General features: G+C 41.9%; 1 protein-coding gene across 1 annotated transcript in view; it reads right to left on the minus strand.

The window, feature by feature from the left end:
- Window positions 1-13634, minus strand: part of WNT2 (Wnt family member 2) — a 47807-nt gene that overhangs the window by 20583 nt on the left and 13590 nt on the right. Inside the window, exon 4 of the mRNA NM_001281763.2 lies at window positions 2619-2883. Coding sequence (NP_001268692.1) covers window positions 2619-2883 — 265 coding nt within the window. The remainder of the gene's footprint in view (window positions 1-2618; window positions 2884-13634) is intronic.

A 13634-nucleotide genomic window follows, 5' to 3' on the forward strand; every position in this document is an offset into this window, starting at 1 on the left:
CTAAGACAGAACAGAAATAAATGGAGAGTGAATAAATTACATGGCTTCCCTCAGACAGTTGGCCCCTGCAACTGTGGGCCTCCTTGCTATTGCATGTAGAGGCAGAGGACAAAAGGACAGACAGATGTGTGTTTAGGTTCTGGCTTTGCCTCTACCAACCATGAGCCCATGGGCTTAACCTGTTAAGTCCTTAACCTGTTGGAACTTCAGTTTCCTCTCCCCAAAAAACTGGATTACAAAATACCCACCTTACAGACTTTCTGTGAGATTCAGTGAGAGAATTTAGATCAAGTTCTGGCACGTGTTAGGTACTGCAGATACATCTGCTATTTTAGGATCAAGAAAAAGTATTTTGTCCTAATTCAGGGAATAGAAAAAGCAAAGTATGCAAGAATAATTTAGTAATCGGAAGAGGCAGCAAGGATTAGATTCAGAATCCAAGCCCTCCTGTGGGGAAGAAAAAGTATAACTGTTGGCTTCACTGTGGAGACTGCTCAATCCAAAGAACCAGAAAAGATACCCTGGGGAAGCAGGTCCTCTTATATTTGAAATAAGGTTGTTGCTTCACAAGGCTTTTTCATTTATACATTGTGGTAGTTTGAAGCTGTATGTACACCCGCCTCCCCTCCCCCCAAAAAACAGGTTCTTAAATCTAATCCATTCCGATGGGTGTGAACGCATTGTAAGTAGGACCTGCTGGTGAGGCTATTTCAAAAGTTAAGGTGTGGTCCAGCCCAATCAGGATGGGTCTTAATCCTATTATTGGAGTCTTCTATAAGACAATGAAATTCAGACACAGAAGAAAGCCTTCAGGAGCAGTCATAGGGAGCAGCCAGAAGCTAAAAGTTAACAGAACCTGGGAGAGAAGAGAAAGGCCAGGAAAGGCCACCATGTGCCTGGCCATGTGACAGAGAAGCAAAGGACCAAGTTCACCAGCAGTTAGCCCTAGAAAGTCTTTGGAAAGAAAGTATCACCTGATGATGCCTTGATTTGGACTTTTCTCTAGACTCAATTTGTGAGTGAATAAATTCCCATTGTTTAACACAACCCATTTCATGGTATTTGCTTCAGCACCTTAGGAAACTAAAACACACACCTTGGGAGATAGGTGGGGCCATTGTCAGGGTCAAGAGCACAGGCTCTGGGGTCAGATGGCCTAAGATCCACCCCCTGCTAGAAAGGAGATATTAAGCAAGTCACTTACTTCTCCTAGTATACAATGGGGATGATGATATCTAGGGTTGCTTATCTGGCTGGAAAAAAAAAAAAAAAAGAATTTGGCTCTTGGTTGGTGTTGATCCACCAGGAACCACCCTTTTATTCTGTTTTTAAGTAACTAGTTCCAGTGCATTGATGTCATAGGGCTGCTCTAATGATTAAATAATATTAAATAATACCATGTGTGCAATGGCCTTAGAACACAGTAATCAGTACTTAGTAGTTAAAATGACCAAGATGTCATCATCCCCAGATTCTGTTTGAGGAGGCAGAGTTTAAACACCTAGTTCATGGAAGAGGGGGAGCCAGACTTCTGGGACAATCCTGTATCAAAGCACAAGTTTCATGACAATTTGGCTGAAACTTTGGCCTGACAGGTAAGATGACTTGTTAAAGGTTCCAAAGCCTGTAAGGAATGCAGCTGGATCTGGTCCTTTAGACCCTCTGTCCTTTTGCTCTGTAGTCATTAATCCACAGCCTGCATGTACAAACCTGCTCGGCTACTACAAAGACTAGCTCATCAAACCATGAAGGAAATTTATCCACTCAGAGGCAAGAGATGCACTGGACTACTTGTCATGTTCCCTGGTAATTGTGCCCCTCTGTCGATCTAATATTAGGAGGTAGAGGCCACCTTCACTATTTTATTGGTTCCTTTGCAATTAAATAGGGGTGAAAAATAAACTCAGAACTTAGAGGATTTTTCTCCTGATAATGAATCCCATGCTTCCTACCTAATCTGAGGTGTTGGTTTGAGCCAAAGTGGGTTATGGGCTCCCAATCACCTCCTACTGCCTTAGATGTGTATTCTTTCATATTTTGCACCAGAATCTTTACAAAGAATGTGTTAGGCCTGAAGTTCAGAGTTGCTCATGAGGATTGAGAGGTGGAGAATAGCACATGCAGTCAGGTGGGAACAGCTGCTGTGTGGAGCTGATGGACTTGGCTCTTTGAGAGTGTCCAAGGCAGGGAAGGTGCTGTTTTGGGAGTGGAAGGGAAGGGTGTGGCCTTAATAATTGAAGTGCTTTTTTACACAGTCCTCACTGCCCACTGCAGTCAGACAAATGAGGGCTATGTTATTATTCATAGTATACGTTTGTCCAGCCTTAAGAATTTTGTCCAAGCTGAAGAATTTGCTAATCTGCATATTTTGACTTTTTGCCATGTACATTCTTGTTGGATTCCCATTTCTCCAGAATCTGCACATTATCAACCAACCTCTCCAGCTGCTTACGAGCACTCTCTGTGTAAAGTATGAATTAGAAGAAACATAAGCTTTAAACCTGAAGGCAGTAGGCTGCAATTATGGAAGTGGCAGGCTGGAAATACAGATCTTCATTTAAATTACAGGGTACTGATTGCTGAAAGAATTAGGTGCTGTGAATAAAGCTTGAACTTACCTGCATCTCGGTCCCTGATACAGTAGTCTGGAGAATTCTCAAAATATACAAGGTCATTTTTCGTTGGTTTCTTAAACCTCTTGTTAGCCACAGTGAAACCAGTGCCATCTTGGTTCATGACGACCTGGATGGCTCCATTGTACTTCCTCCAGAGATAGTCACCCGTTTTCCTGAAGTCAGCCATGGCCAGCCAGCATGTCCTCAGAGTACAGGAACCACTCACGCCGTGACACTTGCACTCTTGTTTCAAGAACCGCTTTACAGCCTACCGGAAGGACCAGGGACATGTTCAATGGAAGTTGACTCAAGCAAGCAATGTGTGCTACAACTTTCCTTAGCTCTGAGCAATCAGAAAGTGACTCTGGCAACACTGGATCCAAGGGCTTATGACTGGGAATTGTTGGAGTGTCACTTGCTGATCACGTCCAGCCCCACTGAGCTTACTGGAGTAGTCTGAGGGGTGGCGAGTAGAGAGTAGAGGTAAATGCCTCATTTGACTACCAGTATGATATAAACCTCATTAATTTGAATTTAATAAGGTATAGAGCTAATTTGAATAGTGAGGGAATTTGAATAAATATAGCTTTATTATATTAAAAATGTATATACCATACTGAAATTAGATTAGCATAGTAATTGCTAAGCCCACATCTTGCAATAAACCAATAATAGTAATTGTTGTTATATATGGAGTGCTTTCTATGTTCCAGGCATTGTGCTGGTACTTTATATATGCTATTCCAATGACCTTAACCTTCACAACACTTCTATGAACTCTATGCTACCATATTTATTTTTCATCTTGGGGAAGTGGCTGTGACTCAAGCAATTGAGCTCCCGTTTATCATATGGAGGACCAGGGTTCGATCCCCAGGACCTTCTGGTGAAAAAAAAAAAGAAAAAAAAAAAGAAAAGGCATCCCAGACCAGTGTGGACCACGCAGTGTGAAGAGGTACACCAAAAAGATGACAACGCAACCAGGTATTCTGCATCTGATTGAGGAACAAGACTCAGGTTAAAACCCTTGCTCTGAGTCACATAGCTGGTAAAAGGACAGAGCCAGGTTGCACTGGAAAGTGACCATGAGCTTGACATTAAATCGAGAAATTATCAACTCTGGTACAGTTATTAAGAATAGATGAAAGGGCTTAGCTTGCTCTGTTCTTTCTTAAGGAGGGAGCAATGAAAAACTGGGAAAAGCCCATCTTGGTAGGCTCCAAGCATGCAGACATCTCTTCAGATCCTGACCCCTCTCTCCTTGTCTTGCTGAAGTAAAGAGAGTTGTCCGTGCTCATGGTCCTGACAACAATTTCAAACTACTCTTCTTCCCATTTTATGACCCAGAGATCAGGGAGTGCAATGACTTGCCCAAGCTCAAGGGATAGGATATGGAATGGCCAGAATGCAAACCCAGACTCTTATGACTTTCCAACTCAAAGTATGTGCAAATAAATGGATTTCTTCCAAATATTTTTTGTCTTTATTTTTTTAATGTTACAATAAAAAAATATGAGGTCCCCATATACCCCTTACCCCCCTCACCCCACTCCTTCCCCCATAACAACAACCTCCTCCATCATCATGAGACATTCATTGCATTTGGTGAATACATCTCTAAGCACCACTGCACCTCATGGTCAATGGTCCACACCACAGCCCACACTCTCCCACAGTCCACCCAGTGGGCCATGGGAGGACATACAATGTCTGGTAACTGTCCCTGCAGCACCACCCAGGACAACTCCAACCCCTGAAAATGCCCCCACCTCATATCTCTTCCTCCCACTCCCTACCCCCAGCAGCCACCATGGCCACTTTCTCCACACCAATGCCACATTTTCTTCAATTACTAATCACAATAGTTCATGAATAGAATATCAGTAAGTCCACTCTAACCCATACTCTATTCCTCCATCCTTTGGACCTTAGAATGGTTGTGTCCACTCCACATCTATATCAAGAGGGGGCTTAGATTCCAATCGATGCTGGATGCAATTCTCCTACTTTCAGTTGTAGGCACTCTTGGCTCCCTGGTGTGGTGGTTGACCTTCTTCACCTCCATGTTAGCTGAGTGGGGTAAGTCCAAAATACCAGAGTGTAGGGGTTGCAAGTCTCTTGAGGCTCAGGGCCTAGCTATCACATGGTCGGTCCAGAGATTCAGGTCCCCTGGGTATACATTAAACCCCAGCACCAACTACAGTTCCGGTAAAAGTAACAGGAGAGGCTTGTGGGCAAAGATCACATCTGAGTCCAGCTGCATCACACAGAAACACAAACTCCAAAGTGGGGCCAACTGACATGACATTGAACTCCATCTGCCATGACCATAGAACCTGTGGGTCTCTGTACCCTCAGAAGAACCAATACCTGGGGTTGTATCTACTTTATCTGTCTTTGAGACTCTGCTCAGGTGTGAATAAGGGCAACCCCTCTGATAACCTCCTGGCTCTTTTTGGAGACTCATAGCCATATAAACTCACTTGTCCTCTTTCAAATATTTTTAAAGCATGTTTTCTGACTAAAAACCTCCCATGTTCTCTTTTTCATATGACTCACTACTTTAATGACCATTTTCTCCCCCAACAGTTAGCACTAAGCTCTTGTTCAGTTAATTAGTTTTTCAAATTCTTAAAGTGTTTAAAGAGCTTTTTATTGCTCAAGGGATATCACGACTGACATATAGGGGCTTTTCCCTCAGAGACCCAAAGCAGCATGATGCAAAGAAGGGTTTTACAGAGACCAGCCTTTGTGATCTTACTAAGACTCAGGCTTTGATCCTCAGCTCAGTCACAGTACAGAGGAGAAAGGTGTCTGCTAAGAACCCCCATCCTCTCAATTTCTGTCCCCAAGACACAGCATATCTGGGGTGGGGGGTACAGGCAGAGGAGGCAATGAATTCCCTTGATGACATTTTCTGAAGTGGCACTTTTTGAACAAAATTCTTAGGATAATGATATGACTATTTTTAAGAACTTGGAGGTGGTAGTTTCAACCCTGCTCTGTCCACCTCCTGGAGTCAGATATAATTGGTCTGGATATACGCCTAAGACATGGCTCTTGTGTGCAGAACAGGTGGAGCACCTGGCAGCACCCAGGCTCACTGCCCCTCAACACACACACACACATGCACGCACACACACACACACATACACTTACATTCCAATATTCCAGGCTGCTTCTGTCCACCAGCGTCACCCAGGTAACTTTGCTCTAGTGCTCAAACCTACTTTTGTTTCTTCCACAAACTCAGTTTCTCACCAAGGCTATAGTGGAACTAGGTGTGCAGAGATGTTTTTCATTCCAGAAAGTCAGTCCCAATTCACTCATAGTTCCAGAAATGTGATAAAAGCATCCTAGAGCTGAAGGAGCAACTACAGCCAAGACATCATGGTAGCCCTAAGGTTGCTGGGAATTGAAATTCACTTACTCTCTCGTGAACGTAGGTCTGGGCACCAGTTTGTCATTTCTTGATTTGCCCCTCACAGCTGACCATTCACCCACTATATCTAAAAACTGTCCCCTTCAGCATGAGCCAGCTTTGGGGGGCAAGGATGGAGAAGCAGGCAGAAAGAATCTCATTAGTCTGTTCTCCAAGTTACAGGGATCTGAGCTTCTTTAAAGGATGTCTTAGAATTAACACATAAAGGAAGTACACCTCCTTGCACACATATCTTTGTATTCCAGGTGTTTGGGATGAGGATCTCTAGATAACCTTGACTGCAAGCTTGACTTGACTGCAGGCCTCTGCTCCCTTTAATAAACAACTGGGAGGAGGGCGCATTGAAATAGACAGATTCCTAGAAATGCCATCTAAGTTCACCCATTGTGTCCTATGTGGGTCCCTCCAGGCAGGCAGTTTTCCCTCTTCAGATCTGGGAGAGGGCAGCACAAAACTCATGTCATGTCAAGTGATCAGAATTGATAACGTATGCTCATTCTTCAAAGCTTATTCCTTCTAAAGCTAGGCTATTCACTCATAAATGTGAACATCTGCACCCACCTTAAAAATGGGAGGAAATATTACTGTCCTTTTGTAATGCTAAGTTTCCAAGTTGCAAACTTCAAAGCTGGTATTTTTATATGATTAATTGAAGGATTTGCATATTAATTTAAGATAGGGTCTTAAAATGCACCATATAAACAAACATGGTAGTGATAGACACTGTTGATCATCTATGCAACCATCATTCTCCCTCTTCCTTGCTAAGTTTTTAGTTCAGGTATTGGAGGCCACAAACTTCAGAGGTGGCAGGGCCTCTCTCTGACTCCAGAGTAATTTAATAATAGCAATCTCATTATCCTGCTACGGATTTTTTTTTCAATGTGCACTTGTGATGATGCAATTTGGGCCAATATGGTATTAGGAGGAATCTGTTGGGGGACTTGTAAGAAACAAGAGATTTTTCTTCACCCTTTAAAAGAACACAAGGAAAAACATATTTTCTCTGTCTCTGGATGCTGTTTTCTGTAGCAGCCTCCTGGGATCCTAAGGGCAGCCAATGTAGGACAAGCAAGAAGATGGCAGTATTGAAAGATGGGAAGAATTGGGTTCTGATGTAGCTGAGTTGTTGAATGAACCCGCCTTGGGCCTGCCCTACCTCAAGACTACTTGCCATCCAAGATGATAAGTTTTCCTTATTATTTCATGCTTCCAGGGTCTGTTACTTGAAACTGAAAGTATTTCAACTGTTCCCAAGGTCATATTGTGGATCAACCTTGGGAGCAGGTGGGACACCTTCTCTGGTATTGGTTTTGCTGACATCTCTAACCCTCATTGTTAAGACACTGCCTGTTTGGTGCTCAGTCACAGTTTTGAGCTACCTTTCCCTCTTCTATTTGCTGGTTATGCAGACTTGAAATTCAACCCTGAACCTTGGAGAAGGCAAAGCCTGCTCAATCAGAGAGGTAGAGGGAAGAAGATCCAAGCCTAGGCATATATTTAGAGAGCAGTTCAGGTAATAGGAGGGAATGGGATGGAAAAATTCATAATGAGAATTCTTAGTTTAATTCCAATATTTTTTATGCAATAATTATTTTATGCAACTATCACAACTAACTATAGGTTGGTTATTATTCCCATTCTACAGTTATGAACACTAGGGCTCAGTAAGGTAAGTAAGGAAAGTAAAACAGTCACCCTGTAGAAAGAGGCACAATTAGTGAGACATTCCTCATTCTGAGATCTGTGCACTTTCCAAAAACATATTAGAACATTAGAATGCCTAATAAAAATAAAAATGCCAGGGCCTGTACGGCAACCCGCACAGTGAGCCAGTGCCCATGCGGCGAGCCAGGCCCGTGCCATGCAGCAAGATAATGATGCAACAAAATAAGAGAGACGAAGGGGAGAGTCAAGGCAAGATGCAACAGAAACCAGGAACTGAGGCAGGGAATCTCTCTCCATATTGGAGGTGCCGAGGATCGAATCCTGGTGAGTCCTAGAGGAGAAAACGAGAAGAGAAGACAAAAAGAGAAACAGACACGGAAGATCACACAGTGAATGGACACAGACAGCAAAAACAGCAGGGTGGGGAAAAGGGGGTAAGAAAAAAAGGCTATATTTTAAAAAAATCACGTTGTAATTTTTTTAAATTTCGAAATATGTGTATTCTTCATTCTTTTGAATTATCAAGAATGGATTGGATAATATTATAGACCTGTTAATAGTATGTGTGGGGGGAGAGGTAGAGAAAGAAATAGGAGGGGTTGCATTGCATCTTCTAAACAAATAGTCATCAAAAATCTATTAAAAGGGTATTTCACAGAAGAAATGCAAGAAATATTAGAAGAACTAATAAAGAAACAAAAAGACATTCAACTTCACAAATGATCAGAAAAGTGCAAGCTGACACAAGGCAACACCATTTTTTCCTAGTAGATTAGCAAATAGTAAAAACTGATAATATTTGGGGTAGGTATGAGTATGGGGAAAGAGATGCTTTCACAAACCAATGGTGATATACCATTTAACTGGAAAGCATTTTTGCAATACCTGTCAAAATTTAAAATGTACATGTGCTTTCATTCTATGCTGGAATGATTCGACTCTGGAAATACGTGCACACATTTTGAAGGATACACACCGCATGGATGTTCACTACAGCATTACTAGCAATAGCAAAATATAAGAAATAACCCAAATGACATCAATAGAAAAAAAATTAAGCACATTTGGTATATACATAATGAAATATTATGTGGTCTTTAAATAACAAGGCATGAAAGAAAGTCAAATGATAAAACTGAAATGCACAAAATATATGATCTACTTTTTAAGAGACCTGTATATGCATGTATATTCAGAGACGGAAGAGGGGGAAAAAGTTGTTTTACAATCTGGCTGCAGTTTGAGGGGTTGCCTGCTCTGGAAAGAGAGGGAAAAACAAAAAGAGTTAAACTACTCTGCATAATAAAATAGCAGGAATCTGGGGATTGTCTCCTGGCAACTAGAGAAAGCAGCATGCCTGGCTAGACATTAAAATCACTTGGAGTTAGTTTCAAGCACCAGGTGCCAGGCCCTCTCTAGACTGTGACTTCTGTTTCCTCAGGAGGCTGTAGTAGGCAGCCAGAAGGAAAGAAACCCCAACAACATGGAGGGGACCTGGGGGTCTATGGAAGGGTAGAGCTGGTAAGAACTTCCCCGTGGCAGAGGATGGCCCTGCATTTCTAGGAAAGGGATATCTGATTTGTGTGTTACCAGTTGTTTCCTACCCTGTGCCTCCAAAACATCCTATTCTCCAAGAAAAATTTGCCCACAAACAATGACTTTGTGCTAATACTAGTCTGGAGGGAAATAAAAGATGGCTGGTGCCCAGTGGGGTAAAACCCAGGTGCTAAGAGGAATGCTGGGAGGGCTACAGCAGAGGTACAGTCTATAGGTAGGTCCTGACTCAGAAGTGATACTGCCCTGGGGATCCCTAGAGGTGCCAGGTGAGGAGCTGGTGGACTTCCCATGCCTGGTCACTAATGGAGGTGCTGGAAACATTTTATTTGGATGGTAAAGGAATGAGTAAACAAAGTAGAGGACATGGGGATATCCAGGAGGCTGCCAGGCTGGGGCTTTTAGTGTTTGTTTCTAACTATAATTGTCAAAATTTAAATTTATGAAATACATGCACGATTTAAAAAACTAAATAGTACAGAAAAGATTACAGTGAAAGCCATAGCCCTTTGTGTTATCTTTCTCCCATTCTCTCTCTCACTCCTTATCAGTCTGTAAAGCACGATTGGCGAGGCATTACTTTGAATGAATTCTGCTTTTAGTCCTCCTGGCTTCAACCTGGACTGGCTACGTAGCTGAGCCCTAACCTCATGCCCTCCTAGATTGCCTCCACTGCTCTTCTAGATGCTAAGGTTTCTCTTTCTGGGGTTTATTCCTTTCTTTTGCTGCAGCACTTTATTAAGTAACTTCTCCGAGGCACATGGCATATACATTTTCTGAATTCTTTCATGTCTAAACATGTCTTTATGCAGCCCTCATTCTTGATTAATAGTTAGGATGGGTATAGAATTCTGAGTTAAAAAACATTTTCCCCTCAAAACTTTGAAGATGTTGCTCCACAGAATTTTGGTCTCTAGTGTTGCAGACGAGAAGTCTGATGTCTGGCTGATTCATTGGTAATGATTCGGTTTTTTTCCCATATCATTATTATTTTTCTCCATGAAAGCTTCTAGCTTTTTTTCTCCTTATCCTTGGTGTTCTAGATATCATTATGAATGATTTAGGATTTTATTTTTTAATTTTTTATTTTTTTAAAGATTTATTTTATTTTATTCCCTGCTGCCCGCCCCAGTTGTCTGTTCTCTGTGTCTATTTGCTCCATGTTCTTCTTTGTCTGCTTCTGTTGTGGTCAACGGCATGGGAATCTGTGTTTCTTTTTGTTGCATCATCTTGTTGTGTCAGCTCTCTCTGTGTGTGGCTCCATTCTTGGGCAGGCTGAACTTTCTTTCACTCTGGGTGGCTCTCTTTACGGGGCCCACTCCTTGCGCATGGGGCTCCCCTATTCAGGGACACCCCTGCGTGACACAGCACTCATTGCGCGCATCAGTACTGTGCATGGGCCAGCTCCACACCGGACAAGGAAGCCCAGGATTTGAACCACGGACCTCCCATGTGTTAGACGGATGCCTTATCCACTGGTTCAAGTCCACTTCCCTAGGATTTTATTTTCATTAATTCTGCCAGCATTCATTGGGCCCTTTCAAACTGGAGACTCATGCCCATCAGCACTGGGACATTCTCTTAAGAGTTTCCTCTCTCCGCTTTCTTTCATCTCTATCGCATTCTGTCTAGTTAGTTGTTGAACCTTCTGAATTGGCTCTTTGTGTTTCTTATATTTTTGTCTCATATTTTTCAGTACTTTTCCCTGGCTTCTTGAGAAAGAAGTTCCATTAGAGTAGCACTCCTGGCTCTCTCTACTCCCTTACTCACCCCTCCCCAAAAGAGGAGAAGTGACTTGCCCAACTAGTGAGTTTGGAGGAAGAAACGGGGTTTGCATGCCTGGGTTCCATCTCTTAAGGGATATTTTAGCCTTCCCTATCAGTTATAATTTCTTCATTTCCTCTCCACCTTCCAGAAATTTGTTGAGCTCTCTCATTTCTCAGGTCATTCTCTTTATTGTTGATTTAAACAAATTTTATTCCATTGCTACCATTTTCATGGGGTTTGAGAAGGAAGAGGTAAAATAGTATAAGTCCTGCCCATAGTCTTCAGTCAGCTTGCATTTAGATATGTTCTGGAATAGGATAAGGATTGTGAGAGGAGGAAGCCTTCCCATTTTATATATATACTTCTGCACCATTAGCTTTATTACATTTATTATGCTCAAGATTTATTTTATAGTAGAAACAACAACAAAAAATCAATTAAAAGACTTGCTGTCTCTTTCCTGCGTGTGACACAAAGCATTATTCATTTTAGGGCTGTAGCACATGACATAGTTAGATCCTGATTTCTATTTTGTTTCTTGAATCTTTTCTTCAGGGTCTTTTGCTCTATTTCTTCTTTGATCCTTAATATATGCTGCTATCAAGATTCCATTTTCAGCCTGCTTATGTTCCTCTTTTCTCATTCTCTCATCCCTCATAGCGTTTTTTTTTTTTAAGATTTATTTTTTTATTTATGCCCTGTCCCGCCCCAGTTGTCTGCTCTCTGTGTCCATTCGCTGTGCATTCTTCTGTGACAGCTTCTATCCTTATCAGTGGCACCAGAAATCTGTGTTTCTTTTTGTTGCATCATCTTGTTGTGTCAGCTCTCCATGTGAGTGGCACCATTCTTGGGCAGGCTGCTCTTTCTTTCACACTAGGCGGCTCTCCTTATGGGGTGCACTCCTTGCGCGTGGGGCTCCCTTACATGGGGGACACCCTGCGTGGCACGGCACTACTTATGCGCATCAGCACTGTGCATGGGCCAGCTCCACATGGGTCAAGGAGGCCTGGGGTTTGAACTGTGGACCTCCCATGTGGTAGATGGACACCCTATCCATTGGGCCAAGTCCCACTTTCCCCTCATAGCTTTTTATGTCACCAAATTGGCCAGCACAACCCATAATGAATCCCTCTCCCCTCATCCTTTGCCTTAGTCCCATCTATTTTTTATATACTTGCTCGTTTGATATGACTGCTTTAAAGAAGACAAATAGATGAATTTGACAACTCCTAAGGACAGCAATACTCCTTTGGTGTTCAGCCTCATAGAAACCATATTTAGTTTTTTTGTTTTTTTTTAAGATTTTTATTTATTTATTTATTTATCTCCCCTTCCTCCCCTCCACCTCAGTTGTCTGTTCTCTGTGTCTATTTGCTGCGTCTTGTCCACTTCTGTTGTTGTCAGTGACACGGGAATCTGTGTTTCTTTTTGTTGCGTCATCTTGTTGTGTCAGCTCTCCGTGTGTGCGGCACCATTCCTGGGCAGGCTGCACTTTTTTTCACGCTGGGCGGCTTTCCCTATGAGGTGCACTTCTTGCGTGTGGTGCTCCCCTATGCGGGGGACACCCCTGTGTGGCACGGCACTCCTTGCACGCGTCAGCACTGCGCATGGGCCAGCTCCACATGGGTCAAGGAGGCCTGGGGTTTGAACCGTGGACTTCCCATGTGGTAGACGGATGCCCTAATCACTGGGCCAAGTCCGCCACCCCATATTTAGTTTAACATATAACTTTTCTCAATAGAAAATCTTCAGTAGGTTCATAATAGCTTCAGTGCTAAAATGCTAACTTAGCAAATTTTTAACCTGGCCCTTAAATCTTTAATTTTCAACATTTGAAACCTTTGATCTATGTACAGAGGCTCTTTTCTGTTTCCAAAATTTAGGAAACTTCTAAATAGTAGCAATTTACACATAGAGAGAGGTCTGAATGTAAAAAGAAAAGAGAAGGAAAGAAAAGAAAAATGAAAAAGCTATGGAAGAAGGAAATACACGCATCATGCAGGCTAGAATAATTCTATTTTTAAATTCTATTTTATATTTCTCTTGCCCCAAGTCACTGTCAGAGTATGATAATGAGACATAACATTTATTGGGTTCTTACCATGTGCCAAACATGCCAAGTGATTTATATTCATTGTTTTATTTAATCCACACAAACAGAGTAGGTACTATTATTCCCCCCATCCACTGCTACAGATGAAGATATCAGAAAAAAAGGCAATCCATTTCAAACTGTATGAAGTATATGTCAATTGAACAACTGACCTTACCTTAAAAATACTATTTAGAATTTACTTAGGTCCTTACATGCTGTATTTTAAGTCAATTATTTAGTTAAGCTTGAACATTCAAAGAAGTGTTAGCACTTAACTTTCTAGTTGCATGTATTCCATAAGGCAGCTAACACATTTCTTGTTCTGAATCAGTTTTCCTGAGATAAACACACATTAAAACACATATACTTTAATTTTTGGAATGCAGTTTAAAGCCAAGTACATTTATTAACAATTAAATCCTTTTGACAGACACACATCTCTAAGACAGGAGTTACTAAAAATTCGACTGACTTATAGCTTTCAACAATACAT

This window comes from Dasypus novemcinctus, chromosome 5, assembly GCF_030445035.2.
Source record: "Dasypus novemcinctus isolate mDasNov1 chromosome 5, mDasNov1.1.hap2, whole genome shotgun sequence".
In the NCBI taxonomy this organism is placed as follows: Eukaryota; Metazoa; Chordata; class Mammalia; order Cingulata; family Dasypodidae; genus Dasypus; species Dasypus novemcinctus.